Source organism: Epinephelus fuscoguttatus, linkage group LG19, assembly GCF_011397635.1.
Source record: "Epinephelus fuscoguttatus linkage group LG19, E.fuscoguttatus.final_Chr_v1".
NCBI lineage: Eukaryota > Metazoa > Chordata > Actinopteri > Perciformes > Serranidae > Epinephelus > Epinephelus fuscoguttatus.
The window spans coordinates 34,654,030-34,675,285 of NC_064770.1; the positions used below are offsets into that span (position 1 = coordinate 34,654,030).

At 43.8% G+C, this 21,256-nt stretch overlaps 4 protein-coding genes across 4 annotated transcripts; all 4 read right to left on the reverse strand.

Moving 5' to 3' along the window:
• Positions 1–2,463: 2,463 nt before the first annotated feature.
• On the reverse strand, positions 2,464–4,644 carry LOC125879131 (3-mercaptopyruvate sulfurtransferase-like). Its single transcript, XM_049560784.1, has 2 exons — positions 3,899–4,644; positions 2,464–3,268 (listed from the first exon to the last, which is right to left on the reverse strand). Exons 1-2 carry the CDS (start codon positions 4,485–4,487, stop codon positions 2,970–2,972), a joined length of 888 nt encoding a protein of 295 aa, XP_049416741.1. The 5' UTR covers positions 4,488–4,644; the 3' UTR covers positions 2,464–2,969.
• A 1,538-nt stretch (positions 4,645–6,182) lies between these two features.
• LOC125879133 (thiosulfate sulfurtransferase-like) lies at positions 6,183–12,183 on the reverse strand. Its single transcript, XM_049560785.1, has 2 exons — positions 11,395–12,183; positions 6,183–7,280 (listed from the first exon to the last, which is right to left on the reverse strand). The coding sequence occupies exons 1-2, from the start codon at positions 11,981–11,983 to the stop codon at positions 6,985–6,987; spliced, it is 885 nt and encodes a 294-aa protein (XP_049416742.1). The 5' UTR covers positions 11,984–12,183; the 3' UTR covers positions 6,183–6,984.
• A 4,925-nt stretch (positions 12,184–17,108) lies between these two features.
• LOC125879146 (uncharacterized) lies at positions 17,109–18,599 on the reverse strand. Its single transcript, XM_049560803.1, has one exon. It carries the CDS (start codon positions 18,459–18,461, stop codon positions 17,787–17,789), a length of 675 nt encoding a protein of 224 aa, XP_049416760.1. The 5' UTR covers positions 18,462–18,599; the 3' UTR covers positions 17,109–17,786.
• On the reverse strand, positions 18,599–20,921 carry LOC125879069 (uncharacterized). Its single transcript, XM_049560680.1, has one exon. It carries the CDS (start codon positions 20,632–20,634, stop codon positions 18,619–18,621), a length of 2,016 nt encoding a protein of 671 aa, XP_049416637.1. The 5' UTR covers positions 20,635–20,921; the 3' UTR covers positions 18,599–18,618.
• Positions 20,922–21,256: the final 335 nt, after the last annotated feature.

Below are 21,256 nucleotides of genomic sequence, written 5' to 3' on the forward strand. Positions count from 1 at the left end.
GCATAGACGGCTGCTAAACCTGCACGTCTGGCTTAGTCAATTTAAGCTACACATGAATTGTCACTGACAAGAAATTGATTCTTAGTCTCAGCGGTTGTGAGTTCAAGCCTCAGCTGATGCAAAAGGCAGACCTAAATGTCTTCCAATTCTTCTGCTTGTTGCTCAGAATTGCCTAAAAATGCTCAGGCCCGACCCATCGCTGTGCAGCAGCTATAATTATGTATTTATATTTTAATTGATTAATAAATAATTATTTTTACATCAAGCTGTCTTGTAGGAGATGCCATTTATCGTGTCTGGGTAGAACATATTACACTTGTGCACCATTATTAAAGGAATACTTCACCCACAAAATGACCTTTTGTACAACACTTATTCAGTTCATGTTGCTAGAAAACTTTGGTTTTCTCACCTGCCTCTACGAGGGAATCCCCAAAAAAGGCAAACATTCTTCATGAATTGACGTAGGGATGCACGATAATACCGGCACGTCATCGGTATCAGATAATGGCTTTAAACGAACTGTTAGAATCGGCCAACAGGCTTTGTTTTTTAAATTTGCACAATGAATGAAAAGTATTGTATTTCATGTCTCCATTTGCTGGTGGGCCATTACCGTAAGCATAATGCATGCATAATATGATATTAATTCCACTACAGAAAAGACTTGATGATCTCTAAAATTAGGTGGGGAAAAAAGTGGATATATCGATATCTGTATTGGTTATCGGCCATATGAGTTGTTATATATCGACATATCGGATATTGGCAAAAGATACAATATCATGTATCCCTAAACTGAAGTAAACTGGAACCATGTTTAACAACAGCAAAACTACCTCAAAACTTCCATGTGACGTAACACGTACAGTATAACCCAAGTGTCGTGTATCTGGTCGTATGCTCAGTACCTGAGTGTTTGTGAAATACTTCACGAATTCAAGGCGACACAGGGTGAATAATGAATAAGTAATTTTACGGGTGAAGTATTCTTTTCAATTTTATTTAAGTAAATGGGATTGCATTCTATCTTCATAACATTTTGAAGTCAAGTTAATTGCATTGAAAGACTTGTTGTCTTTTTAGTAACAGGTTTAAAGTTACTATAATTTAAAAGCTTTTAATGAAGCTACATTAGTTTAACCTGTAGTTATGTAGTTATGTATGTATAGTGTAGGCTTCAAAAAAATTAAATGCAATGAGGAAAAAAAAATTGTTATACCGCACTATTACCATGGTTAATTACTTTGCCTGCACATGTTATATTTGCAGGCTAAGATCAGTAGTATGTCCACCATTCAGTACTTCTGCATTGCTAAGTTTCCTTTTGTGAATGTATCCAGAAGGATGATTTAAACTTTACGAATTTGTGTGCCGAGCTTACATTGTGCTTACTAACATTTTATACTAAGTATATTTTAAACTGGATAGTGCATCGGTGGGTGAGCATCAGAAGCCAAATAGACACTGGTGAAGCTGCTGTCAGTCACAGAGAGAGAGGTTTGATTTAACTAAAGCAATGCGCACCTCTGCAGATTCGATGCAAAGTCCGCTGCGAGAAGAATTGTTCAAAAGAGTTGTTCGTTTTCTTCTGCCCAGTGGTAGTGCTCTTTTGTTCTTCTCTTTTTTCTTTCACCCCAGAGGAACATAGCAACAGCTGACATCACAAACAATGGTTAAGATAACTCATTACTCGCTATGTTCAACAGATAAAAAATGACAATGCCAAATTGCCTGTAACAGAAGACAATGATGCATTTTGGAATAACTGCACAGCTTTCACTGCAATCTCCTAAACCCCCCTAAAAATGGGACTCCTGCAAAGCTCAGCAGTTTATAACTTATTATTTTGATTACATGATCAACATTTCTGGTCTTTTATGAGTTAAATACTATACATTGTGCAGTTGCATGTAGTACTAGCATGGTGTGATAAAGCTTAAGGACATAAACTCTTTTTTTTTTTTTCTTTTCTGAAAATCGGGCATATTGCCAGACACCTCGAATCAAGCACAGGAACTGGATTGAACTGGTTTTGATTTCCTCTGCGTCAGCATCCCAATTTTTTTTTTTTTGTGCTGTATCGTGTCTCAGCAAAAGCTGCAGTCTTTTTGTGGGCCTATTATCTGCCTCTTTTTATTTATTTTTTTAATTTCCAGGGTTCACACCGAGATGCATTTTTGCAACTTTGCAAATATTAAAAATGAAGTGGGAAAATAATAGCAAATATTTTGACTTGGGTAAAACTCAGCGTAAGTGTGGATGAAAAAGAACATTGTTTCCTGTAATCCCATGGACTGTGAGGAAGTATTTCTTTCATGTACAATATTTTGCCCTTTTGCCTTCCACGGCCCCCTAACAAAGCTAAATATTTACTTTTCTGGTTACTGAATAAGGGAGTTTTTCCTCCATGTCATGAGCTAGACATAGTTTCAAAAAAAAAAAGGACACTGCACCCATTCGTAGCAGAACAAAACAAGGAGCTTAAACGTTTATTTTAACACTCGTAACAGAATTCATCAAGTATTCACATGACCTCCTCCTACTGTGAAAGTGCACCCTCTTCAAGAACAAAACATCCTCTGTCCTATTTCCTACTTAACTGCGTCATTTATATCATACTGAGACATAACAGTAACAAACAACACCATCGTTACTTCAGGATATTGTAAGCCTTCCTAAAACATGTAACTGTCCTATAAAGTGAAGGCAGATAATTTGCATAGGTAGATTTGCATTAAAGGCTTCTGACAGCTGCTGAAAGGTGCAACTATTTTTTAAGTTTCATAAGCAGCTCACTGTGCGCAGCCTTTAAGCAGCATCTCCTCCGTATCACTACAAAGTACACTATAAAGCTAGTTTTATAGTCTTGATTCATCACTCTTGTTGGCAGCAAACACGCTGCTCTCCCTTGTAAAAGTCACATCACGTCCCTGCTTGTAGTGCTCCACTGCCGCTCCTCTTTTCATTCACACCTTCTTCCCCTCTCCCTCTGAGAGAATATGCTCTGCAGACGCTCTTTTAAACCATTCAGACCAGGAGCCGTCATAAACGCACACCCCAGGGTGCCCGAGCAGGTGAGCAGCCAGAGCAATGTGACATGCTGTGACACCGGACCCACAGGTGGCCCAGAGCGGCTGCTTCAGATCCACCCCAGCCTCTTTGAACAGGTTAGACAGGCCTTCAGTTCCCAGTTCCTTTCCAGAAGCGTCCATGAAAGACGTGAACGGCATGTTGATTGCACCGGGGAAATGTCCTGGCAGCGTGTCTGTGAGGGTGGAACAGAGGAGTGAGAAACATGTGAAAATGTGGAATAATAATGACATAACTTAAAGGTCCAGGGTGAAGGATTTCGGGGGTATACTGGCAGACATGTTTGTTTTTGTGTATATAATCACCTGAAAATAAGATTTGTTGTCCCTTAGAATGAGCCGTTTATATCTACACAGTGAGCCTGTCGTCATCCATGTAGTCCACTATGTTGCACTGCCATGTTTTTATAGTAGCCCAGGTAGCACAAACCAAACACTGGCCATTCACATTTTTGTGTTGGCCAGCACAGTAAGCAGCCCTTTCCTTGCTCAGAGTTTTAGTATTTGTGCTAAAACAAAAAGTATTTGTCAAAATCCATAGCCACACCGGACAAGTAAAAGGGTCGAGGCTTTTAATTCAAGTTTAAGGGTCCACACATGAAACCATCATGCAGCAGTACTAACCTAAATGTGTAATCTGTCATTGCTAACAGCAGAATTGCAATGTTTTATTTTCATGCAACTTCCTTAACTGTACACTTACCACACTTTACCTCTAAGAAACCTCATTATGGAAATTTTAAGACATGCATATTGTGACCTTTTTCCACTGAAGTCAGATTTTTAGTGTAGAAATGTTTAATTACCATCTCTGGGCTCCGGCTCAACACCCCTGAACCTCCCTGCAGACCTGGCATCCACCACCTGGACCTGCTTGGTTCTGATGTTCTCCAGTATGTCTTCATAGCTCTTCACCCACGACTGATTCAGGGTCGCTTTAAACTCTGCAAACTCCGGTTTGGAGTATTCAGCTGTCACCGGATAACCTCCAGCCAGCCAGTTCTTCATACCTCCGTCCAGCACCGACACCAAACTGTGCCCAAACAGCCGGAACATCCACCACACCCGGGGCGCGCCGAACGACCCAAAGTCGCTGGTGTCATACACGACTACATGCGTGTCGTTGCCGATGCCCAGGTCTCCTACATACTGGGAGAAGTGGCTGGAAGTTGGCAGCATGTGGTCCAGATCTGAGCTCTTGTCGCAGCAGTCGTCGATGTCAAAGAAAGAGGAGCCCGGGATGTGCTTCTGCGTAAATTCAACCCTCGGGTCCCGCTTCGCTTTGGGAAGGTACCATGAAGAGTCGAGGATACGAAGCTTGGGACCGACCAGGTTGTTTCTGATGGCATCTGCCAGCCACTGAGCTGACACCAGAGCTCGGGTCTGTGCCGCCATGACGGGGCTGTTGGATAATAATACAAGCTGCGAGCGCTAGAGGGAAATGTTCATGACTGTGCTCTGAAAGGACGACGTGGAAGGAAGCATGAACGCCCCTCTGTGAGCTTTAGATATTCACAACAGCTGTTTGTTTGCAGCCACAACCAGAAGTTAGGGACTGTCCTTAATTTATCAGAGAAGGGGGTGGCTGACCTGTGACTTCGTTTATAAAGCTACAAAATAGTTGTCCTTGAGCCTCCCCTAGTGACTAGGGGAAAATACATCACCACCATAAATAGGCCCTATGCATTTATTATTATTATTATTCACACCAAATGAAGATATTGGACCCACTGCAAATGGCATGGGAGTGACAATATCCAACACATTCTCACTGAGACCTCGTCACATATCAAAGTCCTAGTTTTCTATTATTTTTGAGTCACTCTAATGCACCACCTGACCTGGCACCTAGGGAACCTTAAATTAAGTGCGGGTGTGCTGAAGTGAGTGTGGAGCGAGGAAAACGCCACAGGGTAACAGTCTTTAACCGCCGTGTTTATGGTTAATTTTAGCTCTTATTGTTTGATGAAGTCGTTTAATACCCATTGATTTGAACTCTGTTTTTGTAAAGGCCTGTTTATTTGGGGATTTTTGTTTTCATTCTTGAACGCGATGGTAAACAGTCAGTTGGCGTCATTGCAACTCTCCACACATTCTGCAAATCAGTCAACTCTAAAACCAACCGAGTCACGTGGCTCATCAAACAGTGAGTCCAACTAAACCAAAGACAATGAGTTCAACATATCTCCCGTTATGGCGTCTGTGAGCAGCTATTTTATTTATTTATTATTATTTATTTACTTATTTGGAAGCAGCAATAGTTTGGTCACAGACTATCCGAGTCAAGATGTTCTGGGACGCCGTGTCAAGTTCTGCCTGTTAAATGCATTGTCTTCTTTCAAAATACACTTCCTTTTTCACAGGAAATTCACTGTTTGCAAACAGTCTCTTTCAAAATAAACGCACTGCAATGTTTGTTTTCCTTCAACAACAAATGCATAGGGTTGACTTGAGGAAAAAAACAGGGTTTGGCTTTAGAATCTTACGGGACATGAACACTTTTCTCTTGGGTGAAAGTCAGTGTCTGTTGGACCCATCCACCCTTCTCTGACTTTTGCCGTCTTAACTTTCATTCTTGTCCCACTGCATTTCCCCCAACGCCACCAGCCGCCGTTAAACTATAACAGTGACAGGCCATGTATCATGCCAACATTCAAGGATGGCTTTTTTTTATCTGTGTCTGACACCGGGAGTCAATGCCCAAGTGCTGGATTTAAACAACTTCAGAGTGAGACTGGGTTGGATTATCGCTGAAACAATATGCATGATGTGTTCAATGACCGTTGAAAACTAGAAAATCTGATGATAGTTTCTGTTTTTAGTTTCTGGCCATGAGGAATGTGGTGATTTTTAAAGAAAATAAACGTGCCTTTCAGATGGGTTCAGATGGTATGAAACAAACAAACAAATGAAAACAAAACAGAAACAAAAAACAACCATATCAAACTGCAGTGCTTAAAAAAACATACTTGACATGCCTCCCTTGTTTTGACCACCCCCTCCCCCTCATAAATATCAAACCATCCCTTAAATTAAAAAAAACAACAACACATTCTTACACTTGATTTCAATAAGAAGCCATTATGAGCTTTAAAAATATATTTATTTGATTAAAATATAAAATCTCATTAAAACAAACGCTAAGGTGCTTCACCTAGGTTCGTTTATAGAAGCTACATCACACAAACTGGACTCACAAAGTCCTCCAAGGCACATCTTATAAAGCACCAGCAGGTGGTGCCAATAGCCCATAAAAGACAAAGTGCAAGAGTAGAGCAAAGCTTGGCAAAACAAATGAGCTGGATAAGTGCTTAAAAATATACAATTATTCTCATAAATCGGCAGCTATATTCAGATAATTGAGAGAAAGACTCAGATCAGAGAGAAACACACAGAAATTGGAAACTTTAGCACCATCTTCATGAGGTCTGACAGGTTGTGTATACTTTATATTACTGAATGTGGTCAGTAATTAAGGTCTGAAATGGGAGTCTGACAGCAACAGCAGTTATTCCTGTTAACGCGTTTCAAACATCATGAAAATCCTTACATTCAATCCTATAAAAGTCACATTTTTGTTTAAAGGGCCAGTTTACTCCATAATAAAAAAAGAAAAATGCTCTTACCTGTAGTGCTATTAAGCAGTCTAGATTGTTTCGCTGCGAGTAGAGTAAGAGGAGGAATATATATTATTGATTTTGGGGTCCCTTTAAGGCTCAGACCTACACTTCTACTCCTGCAGACATTTCTGTTCACAGAAATTTGAGGTTATTTGTACTCATTTCTGAAGTTAAAGTATTTATGAAAAAGTTAAAGTATGATGAATCAATCAAACACAAGGTGAATTTTTAATTAGATTTGAAAATAAAACTTTGTCACGCTTTCGTCCTCTTTAAAGCTTGCTTTTGACCTCGGAGGCGACATGCTCTGGCGGAGCCTTGGTGAACCACTCATACCAGGATCCATCGTACACAGACGCCCCTGGAGCGCCGCACAGATGGGCAGCCAGTACCATGTGACAGGCGGTCACCCCGGAGCCACAGGATCCGCATAGTGGCTTATTCAGGTCCACCTGTGACTCCTTAAAGAATTTCTTCAGCTTCTCTGTGGAGAGCATCATGCCATCGTCATCGAGAAACTCCAGGAAAGGCATGCATTTGGAGCCAGGGATGTGGCCCGGTTGGACACCTGTGGGACGATGACATATTAGTTTAGGTCTCTGCACACACGTGTAGCACAATATGCACACACAAATGTATAAAAGGCCCTCAGATCAAGATTTTGTGCTGAAGTTACAACAGTTCTGGTTATTTCATGTCAGACTGCTGTGGGATATTTGTGTTTTTGTCTGTGCTCGTCTTGTGGGTTTGAAGTGGGCGGGGTTTGGCTGGAAAAACATGATAACACATGTTTCCGTGCACCAATCATGATCCAGCAACAACTGAACCTCTGTGTGGATGATTGCTTCTGCTGTTAGAGGCAGACCACTGTCAATCAAATCTGATCCAACCACACCCAAACAGTCCTGTTAAAGCACATTTCTGACTGTTAAGGCCAATTTCCACCAGATGCGTGTTGGTTGCGTCTGCGCTCTGGCATGGCAGCGGAGCCGATAGGATTCCATTCTAGTCAATGTGTGTGTTTCCACCAGCTGCGGCTGTGCTGCGTTCCGGCTCCGTTTCAGCTCCGGCACTCTCTCGCTTCATATACTGTCTGCACTGTCCGAAGACAGCTATGTATTAACTCAAACATAAAACAGTAAAATAAAGCAGATATGTAAAGTACAAACAGGACGCAGGAGAGAAACTAAATTCCACACCACAGAGATTCAGTTAGAAGCTACAGACATACTGAGAGCTGAACATACAGAGACTTTTAAAAACGCCTGTCTCTCTGGTCTCCTGCAGACAGAGGGGAGTACAGGCATCACTGCTACCCACCTGAGGGTGGGCGGCCAGGCTTTTGGACCTACTCCTGAGAAGGACCATCTTCGGCATGGCACAGTGCGTTTAAACTAACAATGGAAACAAGAATGGACGCAGCCAAGAGTGACAATGGAAGAAAGGGTCTCAAAGGGTACCTTTTTCAACCTGGACCCTATTTGCCTTGTTTTTGTGTCTAAAGGCCCTGACACACCAAGCCGACGGTCAGCCGACGGTCAAAGTCGGGCTGTCGGTGAGCATCAGTCGGCCTAGTTTTTGTGGTGTGTCCTGCACCGTCGGCCCTTCCGCGTCTGCGGCTTTTCGGCCGATTGAGCATGTTGAATCGGCGGCGGAGCTAATCGGTGAAAGAGATCACTCTGATTGGCTGTTTAGGTTTTATTCCCTCACCCCTGTAGCGAGTGACTCTGCCTGTAGTGAAACCGGGGCTAACCGGTGCTTCCTCCTCAGGCTCCACTTCACTCAGCTGCCCACAGACCCGCTGCTTCTTCCCACTTTAACCTGAATAACAAACCGGAGCTAGCTGGTAGCATGACCGGAGGGAAGCACAGCCAGTTAGCCTCCGCTAGCTTCCCAGCTAGCCCTGGCTCTCCGTTTGGATCCAACCGGAGCACCGAGCCCTGGTTTGTTATTCAGGTTAAGCTGAGTGAAGCTGAGTGAAGTGGAGCCTGCGGAGGAAACACCGGGACCGTCTGGATGTAATAGTCCGTGGAGGTGCTGCGGTGCTCGGCTGCACAGATAGGAAACCCCTCAGCTGACAGGATGCACCACTCTGTCACTCCACTCTCTCTCACGCAGGCGCAGAACGTACGTGCCACTTGGCCATCGGATGTAGTCCGTGTAGTGTGTTCAAATGCAACTGACAAAGGGTGACGTGAGGCGACGTGAGGTGACGCAGACGATGCAGCAGTTGGCTTTTGTTGTCGCTGGTTCTTTGATGTTGGTTTGGTGTGTCCGCACCTTAAGAGACTGATGGAAACGAGTTTTAAAAGCTAACACCGACTTTCACTCAGGAGAGCGGTGTTTATTGTAAGATTATAAAGTCAAACCCTGTTCTTTTTCTCCTAAACCTAACCACGTGCGTTAGTTGTTGGAGGAAAAAAACGTCAATTCAAGTTCTTGTCAGTGAAGATTCTCAGTCAAACAGGTCATGGTAATCGTACGTGCTATATCGTAGGCAACTGGACTTGCTTGCATTTCTTGAAGACGTTTCGCCTCTCATCCAAGAAGCTTCTTCAGTTCTAAATGACTGGTACGAAGTTGCAGGCTATAAACCCTGTGTGGGTCAATTCGAGTTGTTGTACTGACGTAGTGTGTTTTATTTTGAAAGAGACTGTATGTGAAGCTTTATACGTCCTGTGAAAACAGGACGTCTGTCTGTCCAAGAAGAGGGATCCCTCCTCAGTTGCTCTTGCTGAGGTTTCTACCATTTTTCTTTCCCCGTTAAAAGGGTTTTTTTGAGGGGGGAATTTTTCCTCCAAGGACAGAGGGATGTCGAATGCTGTAAAGCCCTCTGAGGCAAATTGTGATTTGTGATATTGAGCTTTATAAATAAAACTGATAGTGAAACAGAAGTGTATTTTGAAAGAAGACAATGCATGTAACAGGCAGAACTTGGCATGGCTTTCCAGGATGTCAACAGCAAACGCACCCAGGGTACCTTGCATGTTGTGTCTGGACATGGAAAGTCCATGACCAAACCTTGATATGTGATGAGGTCAGAGTGAGAATGTGTTGGATTTGCAATGGGTCTAATATCCACATTTGGTGTGAATGATAAAAAAACAAAAAGCGTAGGGCCTATTTATGGTGGTCATGCATTTTCCCCTAGTCACTAGGGGAGGCTCAAGGAAAAACATTTTGTAGCTTTACAAAAAAAAAAAAAAATCAAAAAGGAAGTCACACTCCAGCCACCCCCTTCTCTGATAAGTCAAGAACAGTCCCTAATAATCTGGTTGTGGCTGCAAACAAAAAGCTGCTTTGGCGTTGTACATTTTGAATATCTAAAGCTCACAAAGGAGCGTTCATGTTTCCTTCCACGTCGTCCTTTAAAGTTATAGTTGGTAATCCTGTTCAGAAACACTTCTTGTTATGCTAGGTGAAATGGTCCTTCCATCCTGAGAGTAGTCAATACATAATGTGTTCAGAAAAAGGAATGGAAAAAAAATCAGACCTCTGTGGCAGCTGCAGGCCTGTAAAAACTCTGACCAATCCCTGCCATTCGGTGCGAATGGAAAGAACCAATCAGATGCCTTCATGTCTCGTCCTGCCTGAGCTCCCCTCCGTCCCTCCCTCCATCTACCCTGCGTGCACTCATCACGTGTCACCGTTGCCGGAAATATTCAGCACACTCCTCAGCAGAAATACCGAGTTAGCAGGGGGTTGCTGAACAATGGCAGAGGCAGAGAAAATGCAGCCAAAAGTACCACTTCCAGCGTTATTTGTAACGGTTTGCCCCGCTAAACAGGCTGAGAAAGGAAAGTTAGAGGCAGAAAAGGCTGCGATGAAAAAGGCTTTGGATAAAGCGAGAGGACAAACCAGACATCAACATCCGTGCAGGTTTTGAACGGTGGAGACAACTGAGGGAGCTGAAGGGCCTGAAAAGTGATGCAGAGGTTGCCGTCTTTCTGTTGGACAGGCAATTATTTGTTTGCTTCGGGGGGATTTATTATTTTACTTGGCTCTCCTTTGCTCTGCTGACTGCAGGATGTGCGTTCAAGCTTGTGTGGTGCTGTGGCTTTGGACGGAGCACTGACGGGAGGGGGAGGACGGGGCGGAGCTTAGAGGAGGTGCCACTTTCAAATCTTGCTAGCTCTCCAACATTACCAACTATAGCTTTAAGAGCTCAGTCATGAACATTTCCCTCTGGCGCTCGGTATGTGATGAGGCTGGAGTAAAAATGTGTTGATCTGAAACAAAAACAAGCACTTTCAGTGGATGGAATTTGATGGTGCACAATTGCCCCATGTGCTTACATTGCAGCCTGTTTCACCAATGCTGGCTGCAGCGCTCTCTCTGGAAAAATTTCCAAAAAGTACTGTTCATATAAGTCACTTAGACACAGAAAGATGCGATAACACGGTCGGGGTGGAAAAATACAAAAGTTGCCCTTTAACATATTTTTTATGAGTGGTTGGGAGCACTTTCTCTTTGCTATGGTGCTGTGTTGTGTTTACCATAAAATATTTTGTAATGATTTGCCCACAATGCAATATATTACTTGTGCTTAAGCAAGACTCTTAACTTTCAATCTATGAACTCAAAATGGTTTTTATAATAAAACTTAAGACCCACAGAAACTCTTAAAACTAATGATTTGAGGAGTTTTAAATATTGGAGTGTAAAGATAAACCCAGATTTACCCTCTCTTGGTTCAGGCTCTCTCCCCAGGAACCTTTCCCTGGGCCTCACATCCACCACCTGGTACTGCTGAGTTGAAATGTTCTCTGTAACGTCCTCAAATGACTTGACCCAGGAGCGGTTCATGGTGGCGGTGAAGCGCGCCGCTGCAGGCTTGATGTACGCGCCTGTGGCTGGGTGTCCTTCCCTGACCCAGGTCCTGAAACCCCCGTTCAGCACCGACACCTGAGGGTGGCCGAACAACCGGAACATCCACCAAACCCTGGTGCAGGAAAACGCCCCAAAATCACTGGCGTCGTAAACAACCACATGGCTGTCATTTCCGATGCCCAAGTTCCCCACGTAGTCTGCGAAGAACTGCTCGGTGGGGAGCATATGATCAAACTTGGAGGTCCTGTCCGAGCACTCGTCGATGTCGAAAAAAGACGCTCCCGGGATGTGAGACTGCGCGAACTCCTTCTTGCCGTCTCGTTTCATCATCGGCAGGTACCAGGACGTGTCCAGGATGCGCAGACGCGGTCCGACAAGGTTGCGATTGACCATGTTTGCGAGCCATTTTGCAGAGACAAGAGCCTGAGTCTGCAGCCCCATGTTTGCAGCAGAGTAAAGTGCAAGTGGAGTGCAGCTCTCCTCATTTAACCTCTCCTCAACTGGGTGACAACATCAGTGCAATACCTCCTCCAGCTGGTCAGGAGTGGGGAGAAATAATAACATAGACAGAGTGCTGTTAGTTATTTTATTGGTAGCCTACTAACAAAACACCTGGGTCCAAACAAATACAAAAAGTTAAGACAGTGCCCTCCAAAAGTATTGGAACAGTGAGTCCAATTCGTTTACTTTTGTTGTAGACTGAAAACATTTGGGTTTGACATCAAAAGATGAATATGAGACAAGAGATCAACATTTCAGCTTTTATTTCCAGGTATTTACATCTGGATCTGATACACAACTTAGAAGATAGCATTATTTGTAATGGAACACAAAATTTTTAGGTGAGCAAAAGTATTGGAACATATAAACTTAAAATAGATTAAAGTGAATGAGACTTAATATTTAGTTGCAAATCCTTTGCTTTCAATAACTGCATCAAGCCTGTGACCCACTGACATCACAAAACTTCTGCATTCTTCTTTTGTGATGCTTTTCCAGGCTTTCACCGCAGCCTCTTTCAGTTGTTGTTTGTTTTGGGGGGTTACGCCCTTCAGTCTCCTCTTCCACAGGTAAAATGCATGCTCTATTGGGTTTAAGTCTGGAGACTGACTTGGCCAGTCTAAAACCTTCCACTTCTTGCCCCTGATGAACTCCTTTGTTGTTTCGGCAGTGTGTTTTGGGTCGTTATCTTGCTGCATGATGAAGGATCTCCCAATCAGTTTGGTTGCATCTTTCTTTAAATTAGCAGACAAAATGTTTCTGTAGACTTCTGAGTTCATTGCTGCTGCCATCATGTGTTACATCATCAACGAAGATGAAAGAGCCCGCGTCCCAGAAGACGCCATGCCCAAGCCATGACATTACCTCCACCGTGTTTCACAGATGAGCTTGTATGTTTGGGATCATGAGCAGATCCTTTCTTTCTCCAAACTTTCCGTCACTTTGGAAAAAGTCAATCTTTGTCTCATCAGTCCATAAAACTTTGCCCAGAATTTTTGAGGCTCATCTCTGTACCTTTTGGCAAATTCCAGCCTGGCCTTCCTATTCTTCTTGCTAATGAGTGGTTTGCATCTTCTGGTGTAGCCTCTGTACTTTTGTTCATGAAGTCTTCTGCGAACAGTAGATTGTGATACCTTCACTCCTGCCCTCTGGAGGTTGTTGCTGGTGTCACTAGCAGTCGTTTCAGGGTCTTTCTTTACAGCTCTCACAATGTTTCTGTCATCAACTGCTGATGTTTTCCTTGGTCTACCTGTTCGACGTCTGTTGCTTAGTACACCAGTGGTTTCTTTCTTCTTCAGGACATTCCAAATGGTTGTACTGGCTATGGCCAATGTTTGTGCAATGGCTCTGATTGATTGTCCATCTTCTCTCAGATTCACAATTGCTTCTTTTTCACCCATAGACAGCTCTCTGGTTTTCATGTTGGTTCCACCTCTAAATGCAGTCTGCACAGGCAAAATCTATCGTACCCAATCTGAAACGGAGCTCAGACATTCAGTGCTATTTATTGTTTGAATAATCAATGTAATTGGGAGACACTTGGGCAACAAAACACACCTGTCAGTGACATGTTCCAATACTTTTGCTCTCATGAAAAATGGGTGGGTTCAAACAAAAGGTGCTATCTTCTAAGTTGTGTATCAGATCCAGATGTAAATACCTGGAAATAAAAGCTGAAATGTTGATCTCTTGTCTCATATTCATCTTTTGATGTCAAACCCAAATATTTTCAGTCTACAACAAAAATAAAGGAATTGGCCTCACTGTTCCAATACTTTTGGAGGGCACTGTATATATAAGATAAACCCATAGTATTATAGTCATTCAGAGGTAATAAATTAACAACAGAGTCCCAACATTCAGCTGCTGGTGCTCCAGTGCTGCAAGACCTGCGTGCAACATGGCTAAAATTGTATTGTGAGTGTCCAGAGTCATGTGCATGTTTCTCACCAATATCCTGTGTATGAAGGCACACGAGTATGTATTCTTCATATGCATTATTCTGGTGGTGTACAGCTCCTTGCAGTCTCTGAGTAGCATTAAGGGGAATATAATAAGTATGTTTTCTTTAGTGTATAATCCCTGAAAATAAGAATCATTGTGTTTCTGTTACCTTAGAAAGAGCTGTTTATATCTACAGATGGAACAGGCCCTTATTTATAGGGATCACCATGTTGCATCAACCCAGTCTCACTCCGAAGTCGTCGAAATCCAACGCTTGGCCAGTGACTTGTGGTGTCAAACACAGACGAAAAAAGCCATCCTTTAACATCGGCATAATATGCAGCCGGTCGCTGTTATAGTTTAACAGTGCTGGGCAGCGTCACGGGGAAACACAGCGGGACAAGAACGAAAGTTTAGGCGGCGAAAGTCCAAGTGGGGCGGATGGGAGGGGTGATGGATTGGTCCAACAACTTTCACCCTTTCATATCTTGACACGGAAAGTCCATGACCAAATGTTTATATGTGACGAGGTCGGAGTGAGAATGTGTTGGTTGCATGTCCATGTTTCTACAGTGGCCCAGAACAGACAAAACAAACCAGAAACATCAGTATTTTTGCGAAGGCCACTGTAGTTAAAAGCCCCTCCACAATGACCAGTATCCAAAAAACTTTTTTTTTAACCTGAAACTGTGTATTCTGTGTTTTATCAGATTGAATCACTAGTCCTCTTTGTTTTGGAGATAATTCCGCTCCTGGTAAAAACCTCCTGAACGTCTGGATCTTAAAGTTATCAGAACAAAAAGGTGACCTCACATTAGCAGGTGCTAGGCTAAAGGCCCGTCTCTGACATGCTGAACAGCGTCAGAGAAACACTGATTTCCAACATGAAACTGCTTTACTCAATGTTTTTACCATTTTAATCACTGATTCCATTTGTTTTGCAGATGGAGAGACCTCTGTGGATAATCTGGCTCCTTGTAAGGACCTCCTGAATGTCTGGATCTGAAATAAGGTGAGCACCATAAAGTTATCATGTACACACTTGAACATGTATTTTTTTAATGTTGATATTCAAGACATTGAAACAACATTCAATACATGCAGAAGCAGTGAGAGTGCACCTTCCAAGTAGAGAAGAGGAATGAAAATGGAGGAGAGGGAAGGTGGAGTGTGGTGCAGACAAACACAGGTAGGTTCTGTTGTGACAACATACACACATGAATTGTACCAGAAATGTATATTTTCATAACATTATCAACACATTGAGTTTAACTGTTATGGTTACCTTGGGAAGGCAGTGTTGGTATTCATGAAGTTACATGTTATCTTAGCTGTCCAGCATGATATAGTATATGACAAGCATGTTGCATCTCCTTTCTCAACATGTGAATCAGTATTATCACAGAGACCAAATTTTGATTTAGGTACACCAATATCCCTGTGGCATTAAAACAATTACATAGTGGCACGGTGGTGCAGTGGTCAGCATTTTCGCTTCACAGCAAGAGGGCGAGTTAAGAGTTTGAACCCAGGGTGAGAGGTCCGAATCCCTCTGTGCAGAGTTTGCATGTTCCTCCCGTGTCAGCGTGGGTTTCCTCCAGGTGCTCCAGCTTCCTCCCACATTCCAAAGACATGCAGGTTAATTGGTGACTCTAAATTGTCCGTAGGTGTGAATGTGAGTGTGAATGGTTGTCTGTCTCTATGTGTCAGCCCTGTGATAGTCTGGCGACCTGTCCAGGGTGTACCTTGCCTCTCGTCCAATGTCAGCTGAGATAGGCTCCAGCCCCCTGTGACCCCAAACAGGATAAGCGGCTACGGTAAGGAATGAATTTAAAACAATTACAGCGTTAGAGCAAGTGGCACACTGAAAAAATTAAGCCAATGTGCCAAAAACTGCAGTTCCTCAAATGGCCACTTGAGGCTGACTTCTGAAACCAGTCAGTCCCCATAGGCCCCTGTGTTAAAATGCCCAAGTTTACAGCAAAAATAAATGTGTTTACAGCCTGGAACAAAAAATGTTTTTGGTGTCGATATGTACCTTCAAAATTCATAACAAATGTACAGGGGATGATGTTTTTTTTATAAAACTAACCCACTAAAATGTTATTAAGGCTTAAATTTAAGTATAATTAAAGTTGTGACCCCCAGTGACAACATTGGTTAGGTAACATAACCACCGCATAATCCCAGATTCACAGAGTGTAGGCATAACTGTAGCTGTCACAAATTCAGTGTGTTTTCAGTTCATGAAAGTTAATTGTAACATTTTGGTTATCTGAAACAGTCTTTGTCAGCATTTGGTTATACTAAAAGACCCTCTAAAGAGTCAGATGTTCAATTTTGCCAGTAAGTACATTTTATTGTAATGGATTAAGCCTGGTTTTTGTGAGTGAAACTTTGAATTAGAATTCTCACAGTTAATCATAGCTGTAAATGCATTGTGCTAACCAAGCCAACAGCTAGCGTTAGGGTTATCTCCAACCTCTTGTCCATGGATACATGTGGCTCAAAAAATCCAAGACGGTGAGAGTCAAAATGCCAACCTGGCAGCTTCAAAATGAGAGGCCACAAAACAATGGATGACATTTCACACAGTTGATGCGTGGGTTCAGTTCTGTGAGTGTGCTGTCTACTCCTCTGAAAAATCTATGAAGCTGAAGAGAAACTTATTTTAAGTTTTCTAGACACAGCATGTTAACATAGGCTCCATATGCAATGACAAAACTTTGATTGATTGTTTGATTTTATTGATGACTTCATGTCAGTACAACAAACACCAAAGAAAACAAACATACACCAATTAACAGGGATCAATATTCAACAAACTGCTTACACATAAACAGTCACTTTTATAAATGCACACACTAATCATGATGTAAGTATAGCAGGATTTGCATGTTTATCAAAGGATACCAAATATTTTCTCAGACAGCTAAGACAATATGTCTGTGATTGGTACAGTATTTGAACAAAAACAGCAAGTGTACATCACCCCCTGGAATCACACAGAAAAAAGCTTATATTTGAGCAAAGATTAGAAAAAAACCCCACATTCATCTTTTAATATTTTCTTGTAAAACTGATTTTAGTCTTTTCAGCTTTGTGGCATTTTTTTGTGATAACATCTCACGGTTGTTCTGCTCTGAACTTCCCAATCTTAACTTCTATCAAATCACTCAACATGTCACATACTATGGCCTGAAGATCTGGAGAGCTTTTGATCAGGGCATGTATTTCATTCCTTTCATCCTAGGAATGATATGTATATCTCTGATGTCATCATGCTGAAGCAGCCAACACAAGTAGCGCTCCGTCCCCATGCCCCATCCACTGGTGAGAAGTGGTTTCACTTGCCTCATGCCGATGTACCATTTGTAGGACTGCTCTGGTACTGCATGATGCCTGAGGGCCTCCTGTACCATCTCAGGGGTGGAATGACGTTCACCGAGACCCACAGTCTCACCCAGCCCCAGGAGGAGGTCAGCAGCTTTGGCTTTGCACCGCCCAGTGCCCTCCACATACGCCTGGTAGAAGGGAACTCCTAGATGGTCCATCTCAGTCAGCCAAACAGCACCACCATATTTCTCTATCAAGACTCGCTCTCCTTTGCGTGTTAGCTTTCTGCCAAACTGCGGCTGTCCATCTTGGACCCACTCTAAGCAGTCAGCAGAGGGCATCATGGGAATGGCCTGGTCTAGAGGGATTCTTGGGAGTGGGGTTTTTCCATCCAGCTTACTCAGCATGGCTTTGACATGTTTAATGGTCCCGGCAGTGTTGAGGATAATATCAGAGTGTTTCTTCAACATGGACTTGGTGAGATGAGCCAAGTATCCTCTGCTGTAGAGATGGCATTGTCCATGTCACCCAACAGTTCACACTCCACGTGGTAGAACTGGTTCAAGTGTGTGGCGTCAGGATCTTCCCCTCTGAAGCTGGGAGATATGTAGTACGTCCCTGGCAGGTTCTCCTGGAAGCGAAGGAAGTATTCAAGTACAAATTGCATTGAGTCAGCCAGGTAGATGTCCTGGCCCAGCAGGCTAACAGAAACTGGTTCTGAGTCAGATCCCAGGCCCATTGGTGAGGAGATGGTGTCTGTGGTGAGAGGGGTCAAAGCGTAGGAGAACTGGCAGGAAGTGTGGAAATATTCCACTGTGCTGTGGAAAAGAGTGTTCTGAATCTGGAACAGGTTGCGATACCACTGGCTCTTGATGGCAAGTGTGGAGTGAGACTGAGGGTCTTGCCATGAATGAGGAGGCCTGCACTGGGTGATTTTGGAGTGGATCTTTTTGAGGGCCTCAGGGTCGGCAGCTGGGCCGTGCAGTGATGACACATATCCAGGGTAGGCTTGGAAGCATTCTGGTTGAAGCTCAGCAGGCTTTGTGCCGTCTGGTGAAGGCAACAGAGGGATTAGCTTGGCATGAGCATAGTCGATCTCAAAGCCCTCGAAGATCAGGGCAACACCTTGAGCGCTCATCCCCTCCTCCAGTAGTTTGGCAACTTTGCAAGTGGCAAGGATCAGTGCTTTGTAGTCAGCTTCCTCCAGTTTGAAGATGTCACTGGAGAGTGGTTTGCGTGGCACCACAACTGTTAGTCCAGGAGAGTTTGGGTATGGTGTCAGGAAGGCGACATGCTCACTGTCTTCCCACACTCTCCACTGTTGTTGCTCCACGTACAATACGACTGAACAGGTTATCATTGGAAGCATCTCCAAAAAAGTCAAAGCAAGAAGGTGCATTTGGTGTTGGCAGTCCATTTCTAATCTTGGCTTGAACCTGGGCCAGTGCCTCATCATCCCACCGTGGGCCGCTCTTTGAGGTGCAGTAGCCAGGATTGGAAGTTTGGAATTCCTCTTCATGTGAAAGATGGGGCTGCCACTTTGGCTCTAGGCCATGAAGTGGGAGCAGTTTGATTTGTGCTGGCTGATCAGGGGTTGGATGGAAAACCAAAGCACAGCGCTGCACTCCCAGTCGCTCACATAGCAAGCTTGACACTGCTCTTGCTCCTTGCAGCATAGCCACAAAATCAGTTGTAGCCAACTTGAAGATGCTCCTTGCCCCGCTTAGAGCTTTTCTAGTCAGGATGATTGACCCAGGGATCCAGGGTTTGGGATCCAGGTAGGCAACCAGCTCATCTGTTTCCCAGATCACATCAGAGAAGCTCTTCAGGGGCTTGAGGACCTCTACTCGTGAAATGCCGCCTATCATTGAGGCCACAAACATTACACCAGCATTTGTTTCAACGATGGCATCACCTTTACTGTCCACAGCAATGACCCCTGCACAGATCCCATCCAAATTTTCAGCCATCACTTCTCTACATGCCTGCCTAAGGCTGTAGCCTTTGTGGTGGTAGAGACTGGCTATTTTCTGTGCAACTGTGTGCCTCAGAAATACATCTCCATCTCCAGAGCAGGTAATAGCTACTTTATCATCAGCATATATTCCTGCCCCTACTACTGCTGTGTCCCCAACTCGCCCTTTCAGCTTTCCAACTAATCCACCTGTGGAGGATGCAGCAGCCAACCCACTCCAACGATCCAAAGCCACAGCTCCGACTGTCTGGGGGTGATTGTTTGTTGAGGTATTTCCAACAGTGAGCTTTGCTGCTAACTGTCTGTGACGTATATCAGTGTGGAAATACTCAGGCCCAACAGGCTTCTCCTTCTCCTCCAACCCTTGCAGAAACTCTTCAGCCCCGTCTCCTACAATGAGTGAATGTGAGCTTTTCTCCATGACACATCTGGCTGCTTTTATTGGGTTCTTCACACTTTGCACACAAGCAACAGATCCTGACCTCATTGCATTGCCATCCACGATGGTTGCTTCCAATTCATTTTTGCCATCTCTGTTGAATACTGAGCCTTTACCTGCATTAAACAGGAAGCAGTCCTCCAGAGCTTCTACTGACTTCTGAACTGCATCTAGACTCTTGCCACCTTGTTGAAGCACTCGAGATCCAAGAGTTAAGGCTGTCTGTAGAGCAAACTCAATAACTCCAATCACTTCAGTGTTCAGCATCACCTCCTCTCCAGCGCCACCATGGATCACCAGAGTGTGGTCTGTGCTCATTCCAGAGGGGTGGTCAACAGTAGTTTTGCCATTGTCTGGGCTCTCTTGACATTGGTTTGTTTCTCCATTCATTTTCTCTGTTTGACCTTGATTCAGTAGACACTCCAGGGCTCCCATCTGGCATGCAATGGCGTATCTTAGAGCTAGAAGCATCACTAACTTCAGGTTTATCATCAGGCTTTCTTTAAGCTTCTCCAGTACCAGAGCAAAGCTCCCTTTCCCATTAAGCACAATGCGAACCTTGTCTGTCCTCCCAAGGTAGGTTACAGCCAACTGATCCTGGGCATAAACATTACCTACTCCACACTCCACATTCTCCAACAGATCTGTACCTGTGAGGTACACAGATGGACATCCAAAGGGGTCCAGGTACTTCTTCAGTGGATTGTCAGATGGCAATGAGTGACGCAGGACGGCTACATGGGGACCAACTCCTTGACCACTTTTGGTGTTTTTGATGAGGCTCTTATGCTCCAGAAAGGCAACATGGAACAGACGTAGGAGGTCAGTGGTGTATTGGATTGTGTTATCTGGGGCAGCACAGGATGCCAAGGCACCTACTAAGTTGATAGAATGCATGGTGAGTGAGTATGTAGGATCACAACGGCCATGTTTGTAGTGGCGCACATGGGTAGGTGTGACAAGAAGGTGCCTGTTTGCAGATTCCCCAAGAGTCTGCCTCAGGGAAAGCTGCAAAGAGAAGTTGATCCAAGCATCATACAGACCTCTCTGCCCTCTGAGGGTAGAGAAGACATCAGGAAAGGAGGGCACATCAAGAGTGAGAACTGAATAAGCTGCTTGAAAGAAAGTGCCTAACTTTGGGGTGTTTACTCCATGCAAGGGGAATGTTAGGGATTCTGGACAAACAGAATTGACATTATTTACTGTGACAGACCCGTTCATTTTGTCCGTATCAGTATGGACTAGTTTTAAGTCAGCAGTCTCAGACAGCCTGTACACATGCTCAGTGACAAGCCCGGCAACCAGCCCATCAACAGCACTGTGCTCAAACACCATCCCAACTGTGCTGTCCTTGAAGACCACCAGGTTCACCACCTGTTCAAAAACAGAAAAAGTAAAGATTTGTTGGCCATCAGTGGAATTCCTGTCTATCCTAAAAAAATGTTTTGCTTTGTCTTCACTCGATGTTTTTACACATTTGGCTGTTAAAATATTTTTCTTGCTCAGAGATTTGCATCCA

What these genes read in the sequence shown, in the direction of transcription:
- LOC125879146 (XM_049560803.1), bottom strand. Translation starts at nt 18,461, where the DNA reads ATGAGCGCTCAAGGTGTTGCCCTGATCTTCGAGGGCTTTGAGATCGAC.
- LOC125879069 (XM_049560680.1), bottom strand. Translation starts at nt 20,634, where the DNA reads ATGCATTCTATCAACTTAGTAGGTGCCTTGGCATCCTGTGCTGCCCCA.
- LOC125879131 (XM_049560784.1), bottom strand. Translation starts at nt 4,487, where the DNA reads ATGGCGGCACAGACCCGAGCTCTGGTGTCAGCTCAGTGGCTGGCAGAT. An exon ending in TGAGCCGGAGCCCAGAGATG is followed by an intron (nt 3,269 to 3,898) that starts GTAATTAAACAT and finishes CCACCCTCACAG; the next exon opens with ACACGCTGCCAGGACATTTC.
- LOC125879133 (XM_049560785.1), bottom strand. Translation starts at nt 11,983, where the DNA reads ATGGGGCTGCAGACTCAGGCTCTTGTCTCTGCAAAATGGCTCGCAAAC. An exon ending in AGAGCCTGAACCAAGAGAGG is followed by an intron (nt 7,281 to 11,394) that starts GTAAATCTGGGT and finishes ATCGTCCCACAG; the next exon opens with GTGTCCAACCGGGCCACATC.